The sequence below is a fragment of the Physeter macrocephalus genome, chromosome 11, assembly GCF_002837175.3.
Source record: "Physeter macrocephalus isolate SW-GA chromosome 11, ASM283717v5, whole genome shotgun sequence".
NCBI lineage: Eukaryota > Metazoa > Chordata > Mammalia > Artiodactyla > Physeteridae > Physeter > Physeter macrocephalus.
The window spans coordinates 90489214-90509524 of NC_041224.1; the positions used below are offsets into that span (position 1 = coordinate 90489214).

At 42.7% G+C, this 20311-nt stretch overlaps 1 protein-coding gene across 1 annotated transcript in view; it reads left to right on the forward strand.

Moving 5' to 3' along the window:
- FBN1 (fibrillin 1) overlaps window positions 1-20311 on the forward strand; it is a 254695-nt gene that overhangs the window by 180224 nt on the left and 54160 nt on the right. The window contains exons 34-44 of the mRNA XM_024115513.2: window positions 625-750; window positions 2561-2683; window positions 4433-4555; window positions 5069-5233; window positions 7395-7463; window positions 7549-7674; window positions 8894-9016; window positions 9672-9830; window positions 12800-12871; window positions 16367-16492; window positions 19378-19500. Coding sequence (XP_023971281.2) covers window positions 625-750; window positions 2561-2683; window positions 4433-4555; window positions 5069-5233; window positions 7395-7463; window positions 7549-7674; window positions 8894-9016; window positions 9672-9830; window positions 12800-12871; window positions 16367-16492; window positions 19378-19500 — 1335 coding nt within the window. The remainder of the gene's footprint in view (window positions 1-624; window positions 751-2560; window positions 2684-4432; window positions 4556-5068; window positions 5234-7394; window positions 7464-7548; window positions 7675-8893; window positions 9017-9671; window positions 9831-12799; window positions 12872-16366; window positions 16493-19377; window positions 19501-20311) is intronic.

Sequence of the window (20311 nt, forward strand, 5' to 3'; positions counted from 1 at the left end):
CACGGGCCCAGCCGCTCCGCGGCATGTGGGATCCTCCCGGACCGGGGCACGAACCCGCGTCCCCTGCATCGGCAGGCGGACTCTCAACCACTGCGCCACCAGGGAAGCCCCCGCATTGCTTTTTAGAAAATATTCCAAGTTTCATGTACCAGGCATGTATGGTTCATGTGTTTGATATTTAACACCCGTGATTAGTAGCAAAACTCAGAAGAGATTAAGCAGGAATTTTTGGTCTCCTCTATAGTTGCTATTCTAGGTCTTTTGCTGCCCATCTGAGCAGAGCCTGAAGCTTGAGAATCAGGCACAACCATGACGTGTTATTTCCTGTCATGGATGTGTCCTCATGTTGATGATCCTGCTTGCAAAAGTCTTAGTGTGAATGATCTGTTTGACTTATTACCCATTAGAGATAATTTAGCATTCAGGATTCTGTATCTGAACCCCATGTTTACTATATATTCAATATTAGTATCCAAAGAGAAAATTGAGTTTAATGTGTCAAGTAGAAATTAGGATGAAATACCGCTACCCTCAGGAAGCTGACAATTATAAAAGTTGTTGGACCTGAGGAATCAGAAAACTCCTAACTAAGGAAGAGTAACTTGTTTTTCTTTCTGGCTGTAGATCTCGATGAGTGCTCTGAGAATCTGAATCTGTGTGGCAATGGCCAGTGCCTAAACGCCCCGGGAGGATATCGCTGTGAATGTGACATGGGCTTTGTGCCCAGTGCTGATGGGAAAGCCTGTGAAGGTAAGTGATGGGCAAGCTGCCAGGGGCCTTGCAGGGGCTGATGAGATCAGGTTATTTAAACATTCCTGATGCCTTTCATTTGTTTGTTTTTTACACCAAGTTGTGTTTTGGCTTCCCATCTAACCTGGTCAGTTCAGTTTGTGGAGAGATTGGGTCTCCAGCTGGACCATTTCTCTTTGTGCAGAGAAAATCTCAGCTATTTGGCCATAAGCTGCACATCCAGCCTTGGCCAGATGATTTGCAAGAGTACACCCATTAGTCATAGGAGAATGGGGATAACCAACTCAATGCAACATATTCATCCCCATTGCTGATGGAAAGAGCTCAAAGTGCTGGTGCCCTGATAGTGAAGGATTCTTTTCAAATATGGAAACACAGTTTTTAATCTCTGCTATGGTTTTGTTTCTAGAAATAAAGGCTTTAAAAGACTTTAAAAGACTATCCAGCAGAGTGGATAGTCTTGTCCGTAGGTAGAACAATGTCCTGGCTATGTCTCACATGGTCTCCAAATATCTAATACACATGAATGTGGAACAGTCTTTCACAAATCCACTTAGGAAGGAACCCCTAGGGATGATACCATATGTCAAGATGTCTCTCAGCGTAAGGCTCCATCTTCCTGAGAAGTGTTGGTCAGACAGGAAGAGTCCTGAGAGCCTGTTGGCTGAGGATGGATCCCACTAAGAAACACAAGATTCTTCTCTTTACCCACACTTGTCAAATTTAAGCACATTATCCCTCATTGAGAAGAATTAGTGACCACAGTGAACTGAAAAAATTTCAGTAGAAATAAACACATGGTAACGATTGACAGTAGAGGTTTAAACAAGACCCTGATTAATGTCTTAACTAATCGTTGTTGCTTGTTACTAGGACATTAACTCAAAGTCAGCCTTTAGCTGTGACATGTATACTAATTCCCTCATATAGTTCTATGTAAATACTTTTCTTTGTTATGGAACCATTGGATGTTCTTTATACAGTTTATATGAAAAAGGCAGAGTTTGATATAAAATTCCTCTGAGGCAAGAAACTAATTATGCTCTTGATCATGTGCCTAATGCCTTGTTTACTTCTGTTACTGTGAACATCCAAGGAAAACAGGTACTGTGCCACCTCTGGGAGCAGAAATAGGCACGGTGAAAGTTTTGCTTCCCTTAATGCTATAAGGGAGTGTTTTGTTTGTTTGTTTGTTCTTAATATAAATCATCACAGGCAGAGTGTTCATGGCTATTAAAAGCCAGTCTCAAGGCTGCAGATGTGCCTGCGTGCCAATTACACAAGCAGCATGTTAACGTGAGGCAGGGACAGAGGCCTGGAAAAAGCTTCCTCAGTTTTAAATCTCCATCCACAACTGCAAACACACACCATGGTACTAGGAACACAGAGGACTATAAAAACTGATGATAAAAGTTACCACAAAGCCTTTGTGGTTCTTAATATTTTAACTCACAACAAAAACAGTGAATGTATAGATAAGAACAACCAAAGAATTTAGTCTAAGTTGACTTGTTTGGCTCTTTCTTCACAAAAGCGATGGGGAGTTACGTAAACCACCACAATGAGATACATATACATAAAATGCTTAGCCCACTGCTTGGCATGTAATAGGGGCTGAGAAAAGGGAAGTTCTCACCTAGGAGACTTCCTTACAGATGACAGATCATCTGAAAGTCTATAGGAGAAGGACCTAGGTCGATGTCAGATAGTCTTCATTTTCTTAATAATAACATCGTTTGCCTAATTACATTAGGCAGTTTCTTTAGCAAAAAAATCATTTAATGTCTCCCCCTTTTCCTCCTTTCCCAAGATATTGACGAGTGCTCTCTTCCAAACATCTGTGTTTTTGGAACCTGCCACAACCTCCCTGGCCTGTTCCGCTGTGAGTGTGAGATCGGCTACGAACTGGACAGAAGCGGGGGGAACTGCACAGGTAAGGCATCCATTTGCATGGAAATCTGCTCCCAGGCGTCCCAGGGGACCCAGCTGTTGGGGCCTTGCAGGGTCGCACAGGGATATTCGCAGAGTCACAAAAGAAAAGCAGGGATGAAGAAGCATTAGGAATCACAGAATAAATTTCTTCAGATCTGGAACTGATTAGATACGAGCATGCAGAGGAAAAAGTTTAAGAGAGTTGAAGGTGCAGAGTTAGTAGCCTAGAATCAAGCTCATGGTTACAGAGGCATGTTCCAGACTTGCCGTTCCTTTTCTCCTTGGGCACATTTTTGGAGAGTTTCCTTTTGAAGGCTGTGCCCTGGGATCATGGGTTTTGTCTTGAACTTCTCTGCTGAGACACCCACTCCTTCCGAGCCCTGGCCTGTTGGTGGTCACCAGAGAACACGGTACCTAGAAGTCAGCCACCCATTTCTAGTGTGTCGATCATTTTCTCGTAGAGCAAAGAACTCTTCAGGAACATTAAAAAAAAAAAAAAATTAGAAAAGCCATAGCGGGCACTCTGTAGACCCTCACTGGTTGATCTCGGCACTGAGTTAAGACTCTGAGAGCCATTTTCAGTTCTCCACCCTAGCGTCCCCTTCAATTCAACGATACTAAGGAAATAAGTTCCATTCTGTACGGGCTCAGGATTTCAAGAAAACCCTAATTTTTCCAGCTGCCTAAACAAGCCGTGACTCAGTGGCTCTCCAGTTATGACCACCTCCCTGAAATTGCTCAGGACTAAGGTATTCTTGCCCAAGCACTCCTACTTCTCTTGGTTTTTCAAAAAACTATTATGACGCCAAGCCGGCCTCTAGCACACAGCAGGAAGTCACCTCTCCACCGCCATGCCTTCTCCTCAGTTCTCCAAATCACCACCAGCATCATTCTACCTACCCTGATTCCTGTTGGTCTATCCTGTCCCACTAAGGTCACATGCGATTTGAGCAAAAGAATTTTCCACAGTGGAACCTCCAAGAGGGTTACCAGGTCCGAGCAGGAGGGCCGGAGCAGAAAGTATCATCCTCATTTCCCAGTCTCTTCTCTCTGAATCAGCGTGTCTGTTCTTGAATATTTTACAAGTATTCAAAATAGACAAAAGGATTGCACAGGGGTGGAATTTGCCAAAACCCATGTCTGAAATATCTGGAATTCTGTACATGTTTTTGGAACAGAAACTGAAAGGGAAATATTCAACCCAGCATCAGTGATGGGAGAGAGACTCTTAGCAGGCCTGAAGAAACACGCTAAGCCTGTGTGTGTGTTTGTGCTCTGCACTCAGCTGCACTGAGGCAAGCACGCCCAGCGGGGGAGGCAGCAGAAGTCGCCTGCTCCTGACGGTTCCCTGGGACATCTTGCTCTCATTTGATAAAATAACAAGCTGCACATATTAAATATATTTTCTTAAAACCTGTGTCTGAAGTTTTGGTTGACCGAGGTCACAGTAGTGTTTTGCTTTCAGTTACCTTCACTGAAATATTTTTCCTAGTTCCAAAGTTATATTTTCTCCTGATGACAAATTTGAATGCTAAATGTGTTCCAGGGGAAAAAGACCAAAGACTATGACATATTTCCTTCCTGAGGGGTTTTATTTCAGAAGTGGAAGACTATATTTCTAGGGGTAATTACAACTGGAAACTCTTAAAAATTCTAGTTGGGAGCCCTAGATTTGGTGCTACCGTTTTATGGTGATGCCTTCCCCGCGTTGGCTCGGGTGATAACTCTGCCCCTTGCTGTTTGGTTTCAGACGTTAATGAATGTCTGGATCCAACCACGTGTATCAGTGGGAACTGTGTCAACACCCCAGGCAGCTATACCTGTGATTGTCCACCCGATTTTGAGCTGAATCCAACTCGAGTTGGCTGTGTTGGTAAGATCTTAAAAACTTTTCAGAGAAACATACTGTTTGTTATTTTTTTTTTTTTTTTTGCGGTACGCAGGCCTCTGACTGTTGTGGCCTCTCCCGTTGTGGAGCACAGGCTCTGGACGCACAGGCCCAGTGGCCATGGCTCACGGGCCCACCCGCTCCGCGGCATGTGGGATCTTCCCGGACTGGGGCACGAACCCATGTCCCCCGCATCGGCAGGCGGACTCTCAACCACTGCGCCACCAGGGAAGCCCTGTTTGTTATTTTTAAAGCAACATTGAACGTTGCATTCTCAAATTTTTAAAAAGTAATCGTATAAAAATTTAAACATTTCCTAAACATGGTTTATACTTTCAGGTCCTTTTCTCTAGGTAAATTCCCAGTATGTGTGTTTGGGCACTTTTTAGTTTCTTAGTAAATTATGGTCTTTAAACAGTTTTGGAAGTGGGTTTGAATTTTCAACCCTCACGTAGAAAGAATTTGCCTGACGCTTTTTTGTTTGTATATGGTAAATAGATACCCGCTCTGGAAATTGCTATTTGGATGTTCGACCTCGAGGAGACAATGGAGATACAGCCTGTAGCAATGAAATTGGAGTTGGTGTTTCCAAGGCTTCCTGCTGCTGTTCTCTGGGTAAAGCCTGGGGTACTCCTTGTGAGCTGTGCCCTGCTGTGAACACATGTAAGTGGACATCCTCCTATTTATTATTATTATTCCAGCTCAGTCCAGTTCTCCTTTCTAGCTCCAGAGAATAGAAGCCACGGAGGGTGGGAGCTGCCACTGGTCTCTACTCTTTAATCAGGGAGGGGAGATCAGTCCTTGCAGCCCTGTTGAAGAATCCCACTCCCAATTTGGAAGTCAGAACATGTCCCCAGTTGGCTTGCACTAAAAGGTCAAGTAGGGCAGGCAACGTCTCATTTCTGTCTGAGTGAAAAGAAGATAGCAGTATTTTAAAGAAGATTTTCCAGGCTAGGTTACTTATATCATATTAGGACACATTGATCTCTCCTCTTATCATCTACTGGCTAGTCTTAGAAGCTCTAGGACAGACGGGAGTTTCCCTGGGTGAAAAAGAAGCAATTAACTAAGCAAATATGAAATGGAAAATCATTCCATTCTTATGGTATGACTTGAAAGAAAGCTTTAGAGTGTGATTTTAAGGACATAAATAATGTCTTCTAAAAACATAAAAGGCTTTCCTTTTTCCTAAGTGGATGCTGTATTACGATTTAGAGTCAGATGTAGCTTCTGGGGCAAAGGTCAGTGGCTGCTGCTTACAGGGTATATTGGGATAGGTATTGATTCTTTCCTTGCTGAAGGGTCACTTATTTACTTTTTCTAAAATTATTTGTTGAGTACCTAGAGGATGTACTTTGTGTGTGCAGAGGTGATAATTTATGGATAATTGGATGGCTAATTCTAGTCTAATGGGTAGTTCCTGCCTTCCAGGAGTGTACAGTCTAGCAAAATATGACCTAAACATAAGAGCTGTAATTCAATGTAGACCTCAATAAGGCAAGAAAGAAGAGAAGACTCAGTGCCGTGAGTGGGAGAAAGAGCACACCTGGTTCCAGTTAGGACTGTGTCACTTGCCACCCATGTAACTTCGGAGTCAGCAAGCCTGTTTCCTCATTCATAATATGCCTCATAGGATTAAATGAAATCACTCATGTAAAGCACTCAGCACAGGGATGGATGCTTGGCAGGCACCTCCTTCTCTCCTTTATTCAGAAAGGGAAGTCAGTTGTGATTGGCAGTGTGTGGTGATAACTTGGTGCATTTTTTAATTGGGGCTTGAAGGAAGGGTGTGACATGAAAGAGGGGACTTAAAAAGAGTGGATGCTTGCAGAAAGGGGAGAGAAAAATAAAACAGGAGGATAGTTGATTTCACTGATGTTGAAAGAATCAAAGCAAGATGGTTAGGTGGGGTGCAGGGAGAGTCAGTCCTATTGAGTAACAATGATTAGCCAAGCAATAGAGGTCCACCCCACTTCAAACTGGATCAGAGCTAGAACTGGAATACATACATATATGCATTTATGCATATATACATATAATTTCAGAAATCGAGGAGGGGGATTATCAGATTTGGAAAGACCATGATCATTATGAAAGAACTGATTCTTACAGACGCTTGTCAGGATGATACAGCAGATTCAGGTCATTCTTATCTATGTGTTCCTGTATGGATCACACTGCTGGCGCATGGCACTGAAAGAAATGTTTTCAAGTGAAATACTTGGATGACAGAATTAATGGAGGGAATCAAAGGACACTCTAAAAAGTTGGTTTTGGTAACCAGGGGAATTAGTGTTGCCATTAGTAGAAACAGAGGGGCAAGAAAACTCTCTAGTCATTAAGGAGAGAAGTGGGATGGGAACGAAGAAAGAACAGCTTTTCCTAAGGCTCTGTTTGGAAAGGGTTTTGGAGACAAGCTGATTAACAATATTAAGGGAAGTTGTGATTCCCAGGAAATAAGACTGAACAAAACATGAAAATGGAGGAGATGGTTACAAAATAAAAAGGGAAAGAAAAATCTTTAAAAAGAAATGATGGAGATAGAGAATAAAATAGTTCATAAGAACGTAAGACCAGAGAGTAGGCGGAAGTTTCCGAGACTGAGGACAGTAGCCTTACATTTGGCACACATAGAAAAAGCCATTTGAAAGGACAAGTATATACAAAGATGTTAACTTGCTTCAGGTGAGTGGGGTAACTGGCAAAGATTCCTGAAAATGAATATTTTCAGATGGATATGTCAGTTTTTCTCTTGAGGATACTATTTCTAGAAATTTTAGATTCAGAAGAACTCAGTCTGATTTTTTTTTTTTTGTTTCCATAGCTGAGTACAAAATTCTTTGTCCTGGAGGAGAAGGTTTTCGACCCAACCCTATCACGGTTATATTGGAAGGTAATTCTGTTTCGCTTATCTTAAAGTGCGCACCTTTGGAACTTCCTCGGGTTTATTTACAATGCTGTCGTTGTCATTCTGATAGATATCGATGAGTGTCAGGAGCTCCCAGGGCTGTGCCAAGGCGGGAAATGTATCAACACCTTTGGCAGTTTCCAGTGCCGCTGTCCGACGGGCTACTACCTGAATGAAGACACCCGAGTGTGTGATGGTAAATGGCCCTTTTAGGATGACAGGTTCTTTCAGATATTAAGAACTGACCTCAAAAACCAGCATACAGCTAGTCACCAGGGAAACTGAGACTCTATCAATACAGCACAGTAGTCTAAGTGCGAACATGGTCAGGAAACGATGCCACACATGTGGCAGCTTGCGCTCATGTTAGTGACAGAATATCATGTCCAATACACCCTAAATCTCCCTCTTTTTTTTTTTTTGAGAGAAATGGTGTTTTGTTATCTTGAGCCATAGTCCTGTTTATGCCTGCAGAGTTTTCCATGCTCTTCAGAAAAGCCATTTTTATTGGAGTAGCACAGGTCTCATTTCAGTGGCTTCTATATTCTGGGCAGTTCTGGGCTCTTCTTCTTGTCCTTTACCACTTATCATTTGTACTAAGCATTTAAATGAGCTTCTCTTGGGAGGCAGCCCCTTTGGTTTTATGATGCAAGTGATGACTCCTGTTCATCCTGTGTTACTGGGAAGATGGAAACTATCGACCGCTGTTAGCTTTCAGAGCACGTGGTCCATTGACCAGCATGGGGAAATGGTTTTCATCTGTACACAGGAGTCACACAACGGATTTGGGAAGAGACCTCCCTGTGTCCTGACGGGGAAATATTCCTCTAGTTCTCCAGAAGGCTTATTAGGTGACCTCGGCAGTGACAACCTTGTTGAGTACTAGTCAAGCATCACAATACACATCACACAGCTTAAGACCCATGGAGTTAACAAAAATTGGAATCAACCGCTGTGTTTGAAAATGGGGAAGGAGGCGTGATATACCTACTTCTGTGCTGTCTTACCAGTGCAGATTCATGAAGCCAGTTTTTGATGGCTTCAGGATGTATCATGTCCTTCCTGAGATTTTGTGAACATATGAAGTACCTAGCTATCTTCCTGAAAGATACTTGAGAATTATAATTTCTCCACATTACCATCACTGCACGTGTTTGAGGATGTTTTGGACTCGTTTATTAAGAACTCATATCAGAAGGTAAAATTTCCTTTTCTAAAACTCCTCTCCTGAAAATGCACACATTAGCACAGACTAAGGCCACTGATGAATGAAACATCCATTTTCCTTATCCAGGTTGCGAAGTGCCCTGTGGACTTTCTCCAAGACCATCAACATTTATATTGACCCTGAGTACCAGACCATTCCAAAGAGTGAAATTTCCGTATTCACATACCACTTTCTCTTTGGATTATAGATGTGAATGAATGTGAAACTCCCGGAATCTGTGGTCCAGGGACATGTTATAACACCGTGGGCAACTACACCTGTATTTGCCCCCCAGACTACATGCAAGTGAATGGGGGGAATAATTGCATGGGTAAGTCCCAGCTTTTCTTTATAGTGCATGTTTGGTCCTCATCTGCAAAGAGAAAAAGAGCTTCCGAGCCAGCAATTAGTCCTCAGCATTATGTTACTCGTAAGAGCGAGTACTGCCACCCTTTCACTGAGAGAGCCTCCTCCCCTGTAAAGCATAAGCTGGGCCTTTTCTCACCACCTCGTGTGGGTGGTTGGGAGTTTTCTTTAAAATGTAATGTTGGAAAATCCCAAACAAAGGTTTAATAGTACTTCTTTTGTTTGGCTTTGGGTGTATCTTTATACAACTATATTTACAGCACTGACCTACCGTATTAAAACACCATGAGTCGGAAATGAGAAAATCACTGCCAAATAGCAGTGGAGAATTGTTACTAGGAGACTGGGTGGAGAGTCACGTAAAGTTTATTAACACCGCAGCTACATAATGACTAAGTTCTGTGGCACAAAACAACAGGGAATATATTTCTCAAAGTCCTTTTTCTTGTAGCAGCATAGGACGACGGAGAGCTGTGTGAGAGCAGGCTTTTCCTGCCCTGATTGAAGTCAAGTTACAATACACTTCAAAAGAGATTCACTCCTTAAGTATCCCCTTAGAATCTCCCTGTCGTGATTTCCCCATGGCATCACCAGTCCCTTAACTTCCTCCTTTCTTCTAGATATGAGGAGAAGCTTGTGCTACAGGAACTATTACGCTGACAACCAGACCTGCGACGGAGAACTGTTGTTCAATATGACCAAGAAGATGTGCTGTTGTTCCTACAACATTGGCCGGGCCTGGAATAAGCCCTGTGAACAGTGTCCCATCCCAAGCACAGGTGAGTTTTAGTTTCACCGTTACCAGAAAGATAGCTCAGTACATTACCCACAAATTGTTGGGGAAGTGAATCTCAGCCAGGGAAGAAAAGGGTGCATCGTTGATCTTCATAAGAAAAGATTAGCGCACAAGGGCAAATAGTTAAATTCACAGTTGATCTTGGTCCTTGCAGCTGAAAACTGAGTCACAGAATATGCTTTCTAATTTATACCCAGGTTCATTCACCAGATGTATAGACTCAGTATATCACAAAAATATAAACATTGTTATCATTGTTATGGAGTCTGCCATATAACTAAAAGTCTGGAAACACTGGGCAAAGCAGTATGACAAATAAGTAAACCATAGTCCTATCAATTTTACTTATTTATAACTAATCTTGTTCCAGAAAGAATTCAAGGTGGCCCACAAAGATGCAAATGTAAAATAAGAAGGCCTAATACAAATGGCAAGCAAGGGTAAGAAACTCAGAGCAAGGAACAAGGGTACACAAGATCCAAGCTGGGAATTCCTACACACTTGCCAGCAACGAGCAATAACTTGGGCTCTAAACCTTCTAGCAGCTCATATAGAGAGAGATGTGATTGAATCTAAGAGTCTCAATGACCACAAAGCAAAATCAACACTAAAGAAAAGCAGAAAAGATCAACTCCTGGATATTGAGATCTTAGAGAAATTTTTCTTATATCCTCATACAGAAAAATCCAAATAATGTTATCTGTTTGGATAAAAAAGTCTAATTTATATCTTAGCAGTAAATGAAGCAAAAACTTTGGTGCAGTGTTCTTATATGGTAGATGATATATGTCATATATATCATGATGACATCATTTACTAATGATGATCTAGATTATCTTTATGATTTAGATTGAATGAACTACCATGCAGAGTATTGATCTGAGAATTGTGTGGTACCTACTCCATTCCCCACAGTGATATGTAAAATCCTAAACCTATCGTCTGGTGCTACCTGACAGTGCATAAAACAGAAGGTTCTTTTTTAGTAAAAAAGAACCTTTCATCCATTGTTTACTCTGGAAATAGTGTAATAACCATTACTTAGAATTACGAGTCGTCTCCACTCTGCAAGATGTTGTTAGACCAGAGGTTGGCAAACAAGAGCCCATAGGCCAAATCCAGCCCTCCTCCTATTTTTTTTTTTTTTTTTGTGTGTGTGTGTGTGTGGTATGCGGGCCTCCCTCTGTTGCGGCCTCTCCCGTTGCGGAGCACAGGCTCCGGACGCGCAGGCTCATTGGCCATGGCTCACGGGCCCAGCCGCTCCGCGGCATGTGGGATCTTCCCAGACCGGGGCGCGAACCCGGTTCCCCAGCATTGGCAGGCGGATGCGCAACCACTGCGCCACCAGGGAAGCCCTCTCCTCCTATTTTTGTATGGCTGAAAATAATTTTGACATTTTTAAATGGTTGGAAAAAAAAGTCAAAGGAATGATATGTCATGACCTAAAAATTTTATGAACTTCAAATTTTAGTAAATAAAATTTTACTAGAATTCAGCCCCACTAATTTATTTACATATTATCTATGGTTGCTTTCGTGAAATAGTTGAGTAGTTTTAACAGAGACTGCACAGCTTGCAAAACCTAAAATATTTACTTTTTAGCCCTCTAAGAAAAAATTTGCTGACCCCTGATCTTGACCAATGGCCTTCAAATCTTTTGATCATACACACCTATCGTTAAAAAACCTGGAGGTTACACGTGTGTATTTACAAGTAAAAGTATATGTGTATATGTCTCTATATATTTGTTTTCAATTATATTGAGAAATGCATTGATTATTTTCATAAACTGTTCTGTTACAAAATATACACAAAATTAATTTTAAAATTGGATTTTACAAAGATAGACATCCTAGTATTTTCTTTTTTACCTTGATGGATCATTGTACATTCCCCTGCAGACCACTTTGGAGATCTCTGATAAAGACTATCATTTACTTTCAGAAATATCTGTCTGAGTTTCAAGAATCTGCATACTCTTAATATAAAATGCAAGGTTTCATCTTCATGTTGAATATTGGCCAAATCCAGGCATGGCTGTTCATTAGCTATGCAGTCTGCACACATTTTAGGAGTCCCTGAAATTTGTCTGGATGGTCAGTGGAGCTGGCGTGACACTTGTTGGAAGTGGACCCTAACTCCTTTTTTTTATAAGGAAATAAAAGCACTAAGGAAAGAACATGTTACATTTTGATTAAAATACTTTTGGAAACCTTTTACTAATTTTCAGTAGGTTTGACCCATAAGGCAATGGTCATCTTGAGCTTAAATTGATACCATGCTATACTGGTTACACTCATGATCTGGAATTACAGAATCGCAGAGTTAAAAGGGACCACAGATGACATTTAGTGCATCCTTTATTAGCAACTTTGATGAATTCAGGTGAAGGAGAGAAAGATAAAGGGTCGGGGGGAGGGAGTGAGAGAGAACAAGAGAGCTGCACCAAAAGAAATCCAGCTCCACAACTTGAAGTAATGAGGTAAGTTGGTTGTTTGACGTGAATTTGTCATTAATAGACCTCATATCAAGAACTTAGCTAGATTTGCCGTGGTCTCCCCCAGTCTATCGAGGAAATGGCTTTTGTATACATTCGTTAAATCCTAGATCCCTTAATGCAGAGTCCCTGGGTTCAGAGCTGAACAACATCCTTATAGAAACCCAGATTCCTACAGGCAGGATCATACAAATGAGTGGCATATGATATAGAGACCTCTGCTTCTGCCTCATTATTACATCAACATGAGGTCACTTTTCCTTCAGTGTTTGTCTTAAGCAGAAGTTTACACCATCTGTAGGAATTTTCAGATTAATTTTTTATTTTAAATTTTTCAAAATACAGGTAAATACCTTTCAAGAATGTATACAAAGTAATTTTGTTCAGCCTAATTATTGCTCTCTGCTGACCCCTATTCCCACCCTGCTCCCCCCACCTTTGTTCAATCACTGCAGATGAATTTGCTACACTCTGTGGAAGTCAAAGGCCAGGCTTCGTCATCGACATTTACACTGGTTTACCCGTTGGTGAGTTATGATGCCTTTGCTGGAACTTTTTGTCTCTGCCTTTCTGTTAAGAAAAGGAAGTACACGCTGTTATTTTCTCAGTTTGCTTTTTTTTTTCTTAGAAGGAACAAATCATTAAACAGTACCATTTAGCTTTATTGAAACTCTGATTCTTAGTTTGAAACAAACAATACAGACACCCTGTGTAGCTCCACCTAATTGACAGCAGCATTCGTCGGTCATGATTAAGGGGACTGGAAAGCTTTTCACAGAATTACAATCAAGCTTAGTTAAACCAACCCTAGGCATCAACAAAGAGAGATTCTGGGAGTAGGGCCAGCTGACGTTTGATTTGACTATAATTCCCAATCCTTCCATCTGACTAAGACCTGAGTTAAATATGACTGTTCATACCAATCCTTATGTGTAGGTGGATCAGTTTTATCTCACATAGAATCTCCTCAGGTCATCTGCTTTGGGATTTTTAGATGTGAAATTAAAAAAAAAAAAAAAATCTTTCCGATCGGAGGCCCTGTCTGGTAACTGGAGCAGAGACCACTGCAGTGCTAGTGAAGCTTATGCAAGATTCAGAAGTATTGCACAGCGTTCAGCCAATGGAAGTGATGCCTTTGTGGTTTAAAACCAAATAACATAAAAGTAGATGGAAAGCTATCGCATTCTCAGAGTCTTCCCCCAGTGTGATTTATATGGATCCTTAGATGCCCCTCTTAATTCTGAGCAGTTGTGTCTAGTGGCAAACATCACCACTTTGTCTGTTCCACCTTATTCGTAATAAGTAAATTGAAATCCACATCAGCCTTTCCAATGCCCTTGTTTAAGAAAACAAGGGTCTGGTCCAGCAATCAGCCTGGCTCTCTTAGTGCCAAATACATATGGCTCCATGGCCTAGTCAACGTCCAAAGAAACTTCATGATTTGGAAAGAAAACCTGTTAAATGGCATTGGCCTGAAACACCCGGCTCTAGCTGCTTTGTTTTTCCCCTTCCCAAAACAGATCTTTTCATCTCCTTAGAATCTCTCATCTGAAGGTAAGTGGTCTTTAATAGTAGAAGCCATCGTTCTCCGTGGATGGGCCAGGCGTGTACCCCAGCAAGGCCCACCTTCTAATGTTGGTAGCAGGCAAAGACTCAAAACAGCATTAACATCATCCACTAATAAAACTGGAGAGGCTTCAGACATCATCTAGTCCACATCAGCTAGGCCTTGCCTTACAGTTGAGGGGACAGAGGCCTAGACAGGGGAAGGGACTCAGCTGAGGTCACCTGGCTAATTAATAACAGAGCTGAGACCAGAATCCAGTCCTGACTCACAGCTTGCTTTGCCTCTAGCTCTTGAAAACTGGAAATGTGATAGTTAGCAGTATACTTATTGTTAGCAAATTCCAGCATGACAAAATATTTAGATGACTGAGAAACTTTGTTTTATTTAAGCTTTATACTCTTCTTCTGAAAGGTCTGAAGATTGTTGGCATATAGAACCCATTCGTGTGGGGTTAAAACTATAGCAAGTTTATTAATCTTGTCTTTAAACATAAACTCTTCCAAGTTGAAGTTCAAATGGAATCCAGACAGGAAAAGAAAATATAATTTTTAATATATGCTTTTGCTCTTTTATGCCTAACAATGGCTAGAAATTTGACCCAGCCTGTTATTGTTAAACTTGAAAATACATCTCTTATATTTAAAACAAATGAATGTGAACATAACATTTCATGTTTTAACCCGTCCATAGTTCAAGAATGTCTGAATTATTTTTCTTTTTGCTGATAGTGCATAGTTGTGATATTTCTTTGCCTAACTTTTTAAGAACATGAATGACAAATGTGTGAAAAATCTAAAACATAAATTACTTGTATTCAAAATGGAAATATACCCTTTGATATTCTAAGCTGGTTTTTTTTCCATTAAAGAGATCAATTTGTCTTCAAACAAAATCAAGCCCTTTAGAAAAAGGTCCAACATAAATCCACGTCCTGTCAAATTTCTCCTTTAAAACAGATTGGCTTTAGGGTGTCATTCTTCTGAAAGCTCTTGTGAGTTCCACTTAAGTCTATAGCCATCTTCTTACAACTTATGCAAACAAAGTATCTTGCAGACGCTCCTGACTATGATATGTAAAGGAAAGTATCTCAACTACAATAACAGAAACCTAATGGATTGGAAAGACCCAAGCTTTACATTCCCTGCCTGCTTCTGAAGTGTTTTGTGAAACTCTGCCAGAGGGCTGGTAGAGGGGCCCTCTGGGATAACAAGCACTTCGCTAATGGTTTTGTGAAGATTGTTTGACTGTGGAAAAGCATACGGGAGACAGGACAGCCTGTTAGTGGATTCCTGGTATCGAATCCCAACTCTGCCTCCTGTTGGCTGTATGGTCTTTGGCAAGTTCCATGCTCTGACTTGGCCTTAGTTCCATCATCTGCATCATGAGGATAGTCAGAGTACCTAGAGACCATCTCACAGGGTGGCCCTGATGCTTTGGTAACTAAATCCAGCTTAAATGCTTGAGAAATATACCAGGCATATAGCAAGGGAGACACTACTGTTACTGTCACTGTTACCGTTATTATCCTAGAGGACACTGAACGGTCAGGAGTTCAGAGCAGGTCCAACAGCGAGTGAACCCAGCAGGCTGGTGAGGAGACCAGGCTTGCCCACATGGCTCCCTCACCAGCTGGCCAGCCTGCTTTAGCAGCCTGGGTCCTGGCTCTGCTCTCACTCCTACTTTGGTCCTGTTTTAATGCTTACCAACCCCACTTCCAGGTACTGGTTCTTAACCGAATACATTTTAATTGGCACTTAACATTTGTCAGACAGTGTACCAGGGGCCGGGAATACCGTAGCGTAGAAGCCAGCCCCAGCGCCTGGGCTTGGGAAGCCACAGTCTACTGGGACAGTCCTTCCTTGGTGCTTGCTCTCTCTTCATGGTCAGCCCAGGCCCAGCTTACATCCCCAGACCTGACTTACCTCCATTCGAAAGCCACGTGAAGGAGAAAGGGGGTGTTGGAGTGGAATTTGGAAGATCAGAGTTGGCCATGACCATGGGCTCCTCCTCTGTCCTTCACCAGCTCTCCTCTCCCATTCTAGACCAACACCACCACACACTTGGGGTAGAGAGACCACTTTCTCTTGGCAGTCGCTTTTATTCTACTCATCTGGTGCACAGGGCCCAGTGGGTACAAAGATGGCTCCTACCTGGACAAAGCCGATGTTATAAAGCAAACCCAGAAAAACAGATAGTCAATCAGATAGACACATGAGTGTCTGACAAGCAGTCTAGTTATCTCAGTTTTCTCTTCACTGATGTTCCCGCTTCCATCACCACCCCAGCACACATGCACACACGCAAGCACATACACACACATACACACGCACTTTCTCTTCTTTGGCTTTAGACCTTACATAGAATGAATTAGAAGCAGCTGACTTTCAATTCCCGTTTCCCCTACAGAGGGACCATGTGCCGTTCCATCACTCACACGTACCTGCTCTGTTTCTAGATATCGATGAATGTCGGGAGATCCCAGGGGTCTGTGAAAATGGCGTGTGTATCAACATGGTTGGCAGCTTCCGATGTGAATGTCCAGTGGGCTTCTTCTATAATGACAAGTTGTTGGTTTGTGAAGGTAAGAGAGGCTGTCACTATATCACATCCAGAAATGAGCCGACCGATGAGCTACATACTCACACACACATGTGGCCAGTTTCACAACGTTGGAATTTCAGAAATCCATCTGACTCTAGCAATAGTGAAGGGCACCGCGTGGATCAACAGACATTTCATGTAAAAATTCCCTAACACGCAGCGGGAAAAGCAGGATGTCCATTCCCCAGCCCTCTCCCCCCACACACAATGTATTTGATTTCCCAGCTGATATGGAAAAGCCTTGAGATCCCGGGTGTGTCCAATAGATGGCTATTGTTTCACATTGCTTGAAAGTGATCATGAGTGGTGGGCAGTCATCTTGAGCTGAGCCTCAGAATCAGTGTTCTCTTCCAAGCGGAGCCTTTGCTCCTCCCAAGTGAAAACAAGGTTAATGCAAATATTTCAAATGCATGAGAGAATCCCAAATGGCAAGAACAGCAAATTCGATTTTATATGAAGAATGTTGGCATGAGTGCAAATGGTACTTTTTTCATTTTCAAATTACCTCCGCTTGCCATGTGTTTGTGCTGTGATTCTGCGCATTCCTTACCGCACTTCATATTTTTCCGACATCTGGGGAAGATAGTGTTCTTTTACATTTTAGTAAAAGGGACGTTACTGGTTATTAAATATACCATGGGCCCTAGGACAGCTAGAATAATTTTCTATTTAATACTTAAACTTAGAGTCTCTAGCAGAGTTTTTGTTCATGTTAGAAAGGCTTATTGCTCCTTAGAGCATGTATTAGAGCACATAGGTCAACATTTTAATATTAAAAAATCTTTTTCTCCTAAACTGGGGACAACTTATAGACCATGAGTCAAGTTACAGCCCCAAGCATATGCTTGTTAAATTCTCCTCACCAGGCTTTCTGTTCCTGTGGCCAAGTTGGCCCACGTCCCTTCCTCTGCCTGCTCTGCGGGGGAGTGGGAACAGGGTGACAGCCATTCCTAGCCTTCCTAAGGAGATAGTCATTTCGGGCTTTGGTTCGGGCCCTGGGCTTCAGGTCATCAAGGATCAGGTGTGGGGAGGAGGCATGATGTGGGAATGGAGAAGAAAGCCCAGAGCAGGTGAACTTATAGTGCGAGAGGTGGCTGCCTGCTCATCATAGCCACCGTCTTCCACCTGTCGTATGTGCCTCAGGATGTCTGCCGCCTTCTGTGGCATCTCCCCTTCTCTTCCATTCAGAGCTGGTTACTTTACCCAGGTGCCTCTTTGGCACCTGTATCTGCTGAAGCAGCAGCCGTTGGCCAGAAACCAGAGGTAAGGCCACCCAGGACCACCACGTCAACCTAGACCCTGCTACACACATGAGACCGAAAACCTATAGCTGCACCGGTGTAAGGCACTTTGCTGTCAGGGTAGCATTCAGTGGATATGGAGATGACAAAGCGCTCCAACTTTTGGTTTCCGTTTCGTAGGATATTCATCTTCAGGGTGAATGTTTAATCCAGGGTCCGCTGCTTCCCAGCACACTCTTAGCTCGCAGAATCAGAAAAGGAAGGTTGATTTAGTATATGCCTCAGCCAGACTGAAATTGGAATGGATTCCAGAAGTGATTTAGGGAGCATCCATGCGTCTGCCCTCCCCAAGTATGTATATAATCAGATGTCAGGCATCTGATGCCTTACAGAAATGCTTGTCTGTGATACCGACTGGCTTCTCCAACTACACAAGGTACCCTCTGTGTTTCTGTACACCCTTAACTAAGAGCAGGGCAGGCCTGGTGGTGAGGTGCTGCTGGGTCCTGGGTCCACTGTAACCCAAGGTAGGCATATTCTGCTTCTGTATCTGTTGTACAGAGAGGCACACCCCGTATTAGACCGAAACTCCCGCTGACTGCCAATAGTCCTGAGGTTTTCCCACCGCAAAAAGCACACACCTAGGAGGCCTAGGTTGATGTATTTGCCGCCCCCTTGTGGGAACTTCTTTGGCTGAGCCGACTTCTGCATGAAACCCCGGTACTGGTGCTGAGCTGACTCCCACCTGTGTTACAGGCTATTCCCTTTACTGGATTTAGACTGAATTCGAATGTTTCATAAGATCAGGGGAAGGGAATATGTATTTTGCCCCACGCTATAGCCTGGACTGTGCAGTAACTTTTGCAATGCCATGAATTTGAACTGTATTAGGTAGCTGTTAAAATGTTTAAAAGATAGACAACTCCCTGAGCATAGTCAAAGCCCTGGAGCACACAATATCCATTTTATTCTTTCCTTTGATAGTGAGCGTTTGGTTATTTTCAGTGGTTTTATGTACAATCTCTCATGTTAAGTCTCCTTGATTTGACTGCCATGTGGCAGAAATTTAAGCAAGAGCCTGTGCAGCCCTGCAGTTCAAAGCACTGTCTGTGGACCAGGAGCGCCAGCATCACTTGCGAGCTTATTGGAAGCACAGGATCTCAGGCCTCTCCCCAGACATGCTGAATCAGATATGCCTTTAAAAAAAATCCTAAGTGATTCATATGCGCATTCAGGTTTGAGATGCTCTGCTCTGCAGACCTCACAACCTTCCAGACCAAAGCAACCCAACTGAATCCTAAAACCCCCAGGCTTTGAGCAAATACAAGATTTCCCAGGATATTGGTCTATACCCGTATCAAGTCCTGGCCCTTGAAGCTGAGTTTCACAACTTTTTCTAGACATTAGCAGCATTAGAACCCGTATGTGGTGATAAACCAAGTATTTGCATTTCTGAAAAATATTTGTAAAACAGAAAAATTAGAAAACAGAATTTCCATCGTCCATGGTTTGTTCAGTAGAACCGATCAAAACAAGAAACTATAAATCCATGTTGTGTGAGAGGCTTCATCAACTTGACACCAGATTCTGCCCTCCCTGTAATTCAGTTCTCTCCTGCTTGTAGATATCGACGAGTGTCAGAACGGCCCGGTGTGCCAGCGCAACGCCGAGTGCATCAACACCGCGGGCAGCTACCGCTGCGACTGCAAGCCCGGCTACCGCTTCACCTCCACAGGGCAGTGCAACGGCAAGTAGTCCGCGCCGCCCAGCGCCGCCCACCCGAAGGTCCAGCCCCATTGAGCTGCAGATACCTGGATTTCTTTGAGATGGTTAGGTTGAAGAATACATGACTTCTGAGTTGTAGTAACTAAACTGGGAAAAGGGAAAATTGTTGAAATGTCTTCACACTTAGCTTTTTTCTCCCTTTGGAGGTATGACGTTTCCAAATTTGCCTCTCTGCTGCCCTGCTGCAAACACCCACTCCCACAGATGCACACACTCACACACACACACACACACACACACACACACACACACACACACACTCCCTAACTGGTATTTAGGACCAAATACTTTTTGGTCCTTTCACATAATCCCCCTGGAGTGGGTGAGGTTGTCACCATTCTGGCCACATACCCCAAGTCTAGATGGCAAAGCTCTCCTGAGCAGGGCCGGATTAAACTGCACAAACCAAGGAAAAAGAACCAACAGTATCACTTTTTTTCCTAAACAGCTTACACAGCTGAGGGCAGCAAACGTTGAAAGCCTTTTCTTTGCTATGTCACCTACAGTAAAATGAGAAACTATCCGCTAGAGGTTAAGTTTTTTTGTTCTTCCCGTTTGTCAGGGATGTGGTAGAAATGAGAAGGATGAGCATGTTACCAACTTAAATTGATGGTAAAATTATTAGGTGTCTGATGGTGTCTTGTAGACAGTGGTATCAAAATAAAAACACTGGTGTTTCAACCCAGAAGGAAAGTAATACCTCAGGATGATTTTCATCCGAGTTTTTTAGTAATTATAAATCACTGTATATTTAGCAAGGAGGCCAGGAAGAA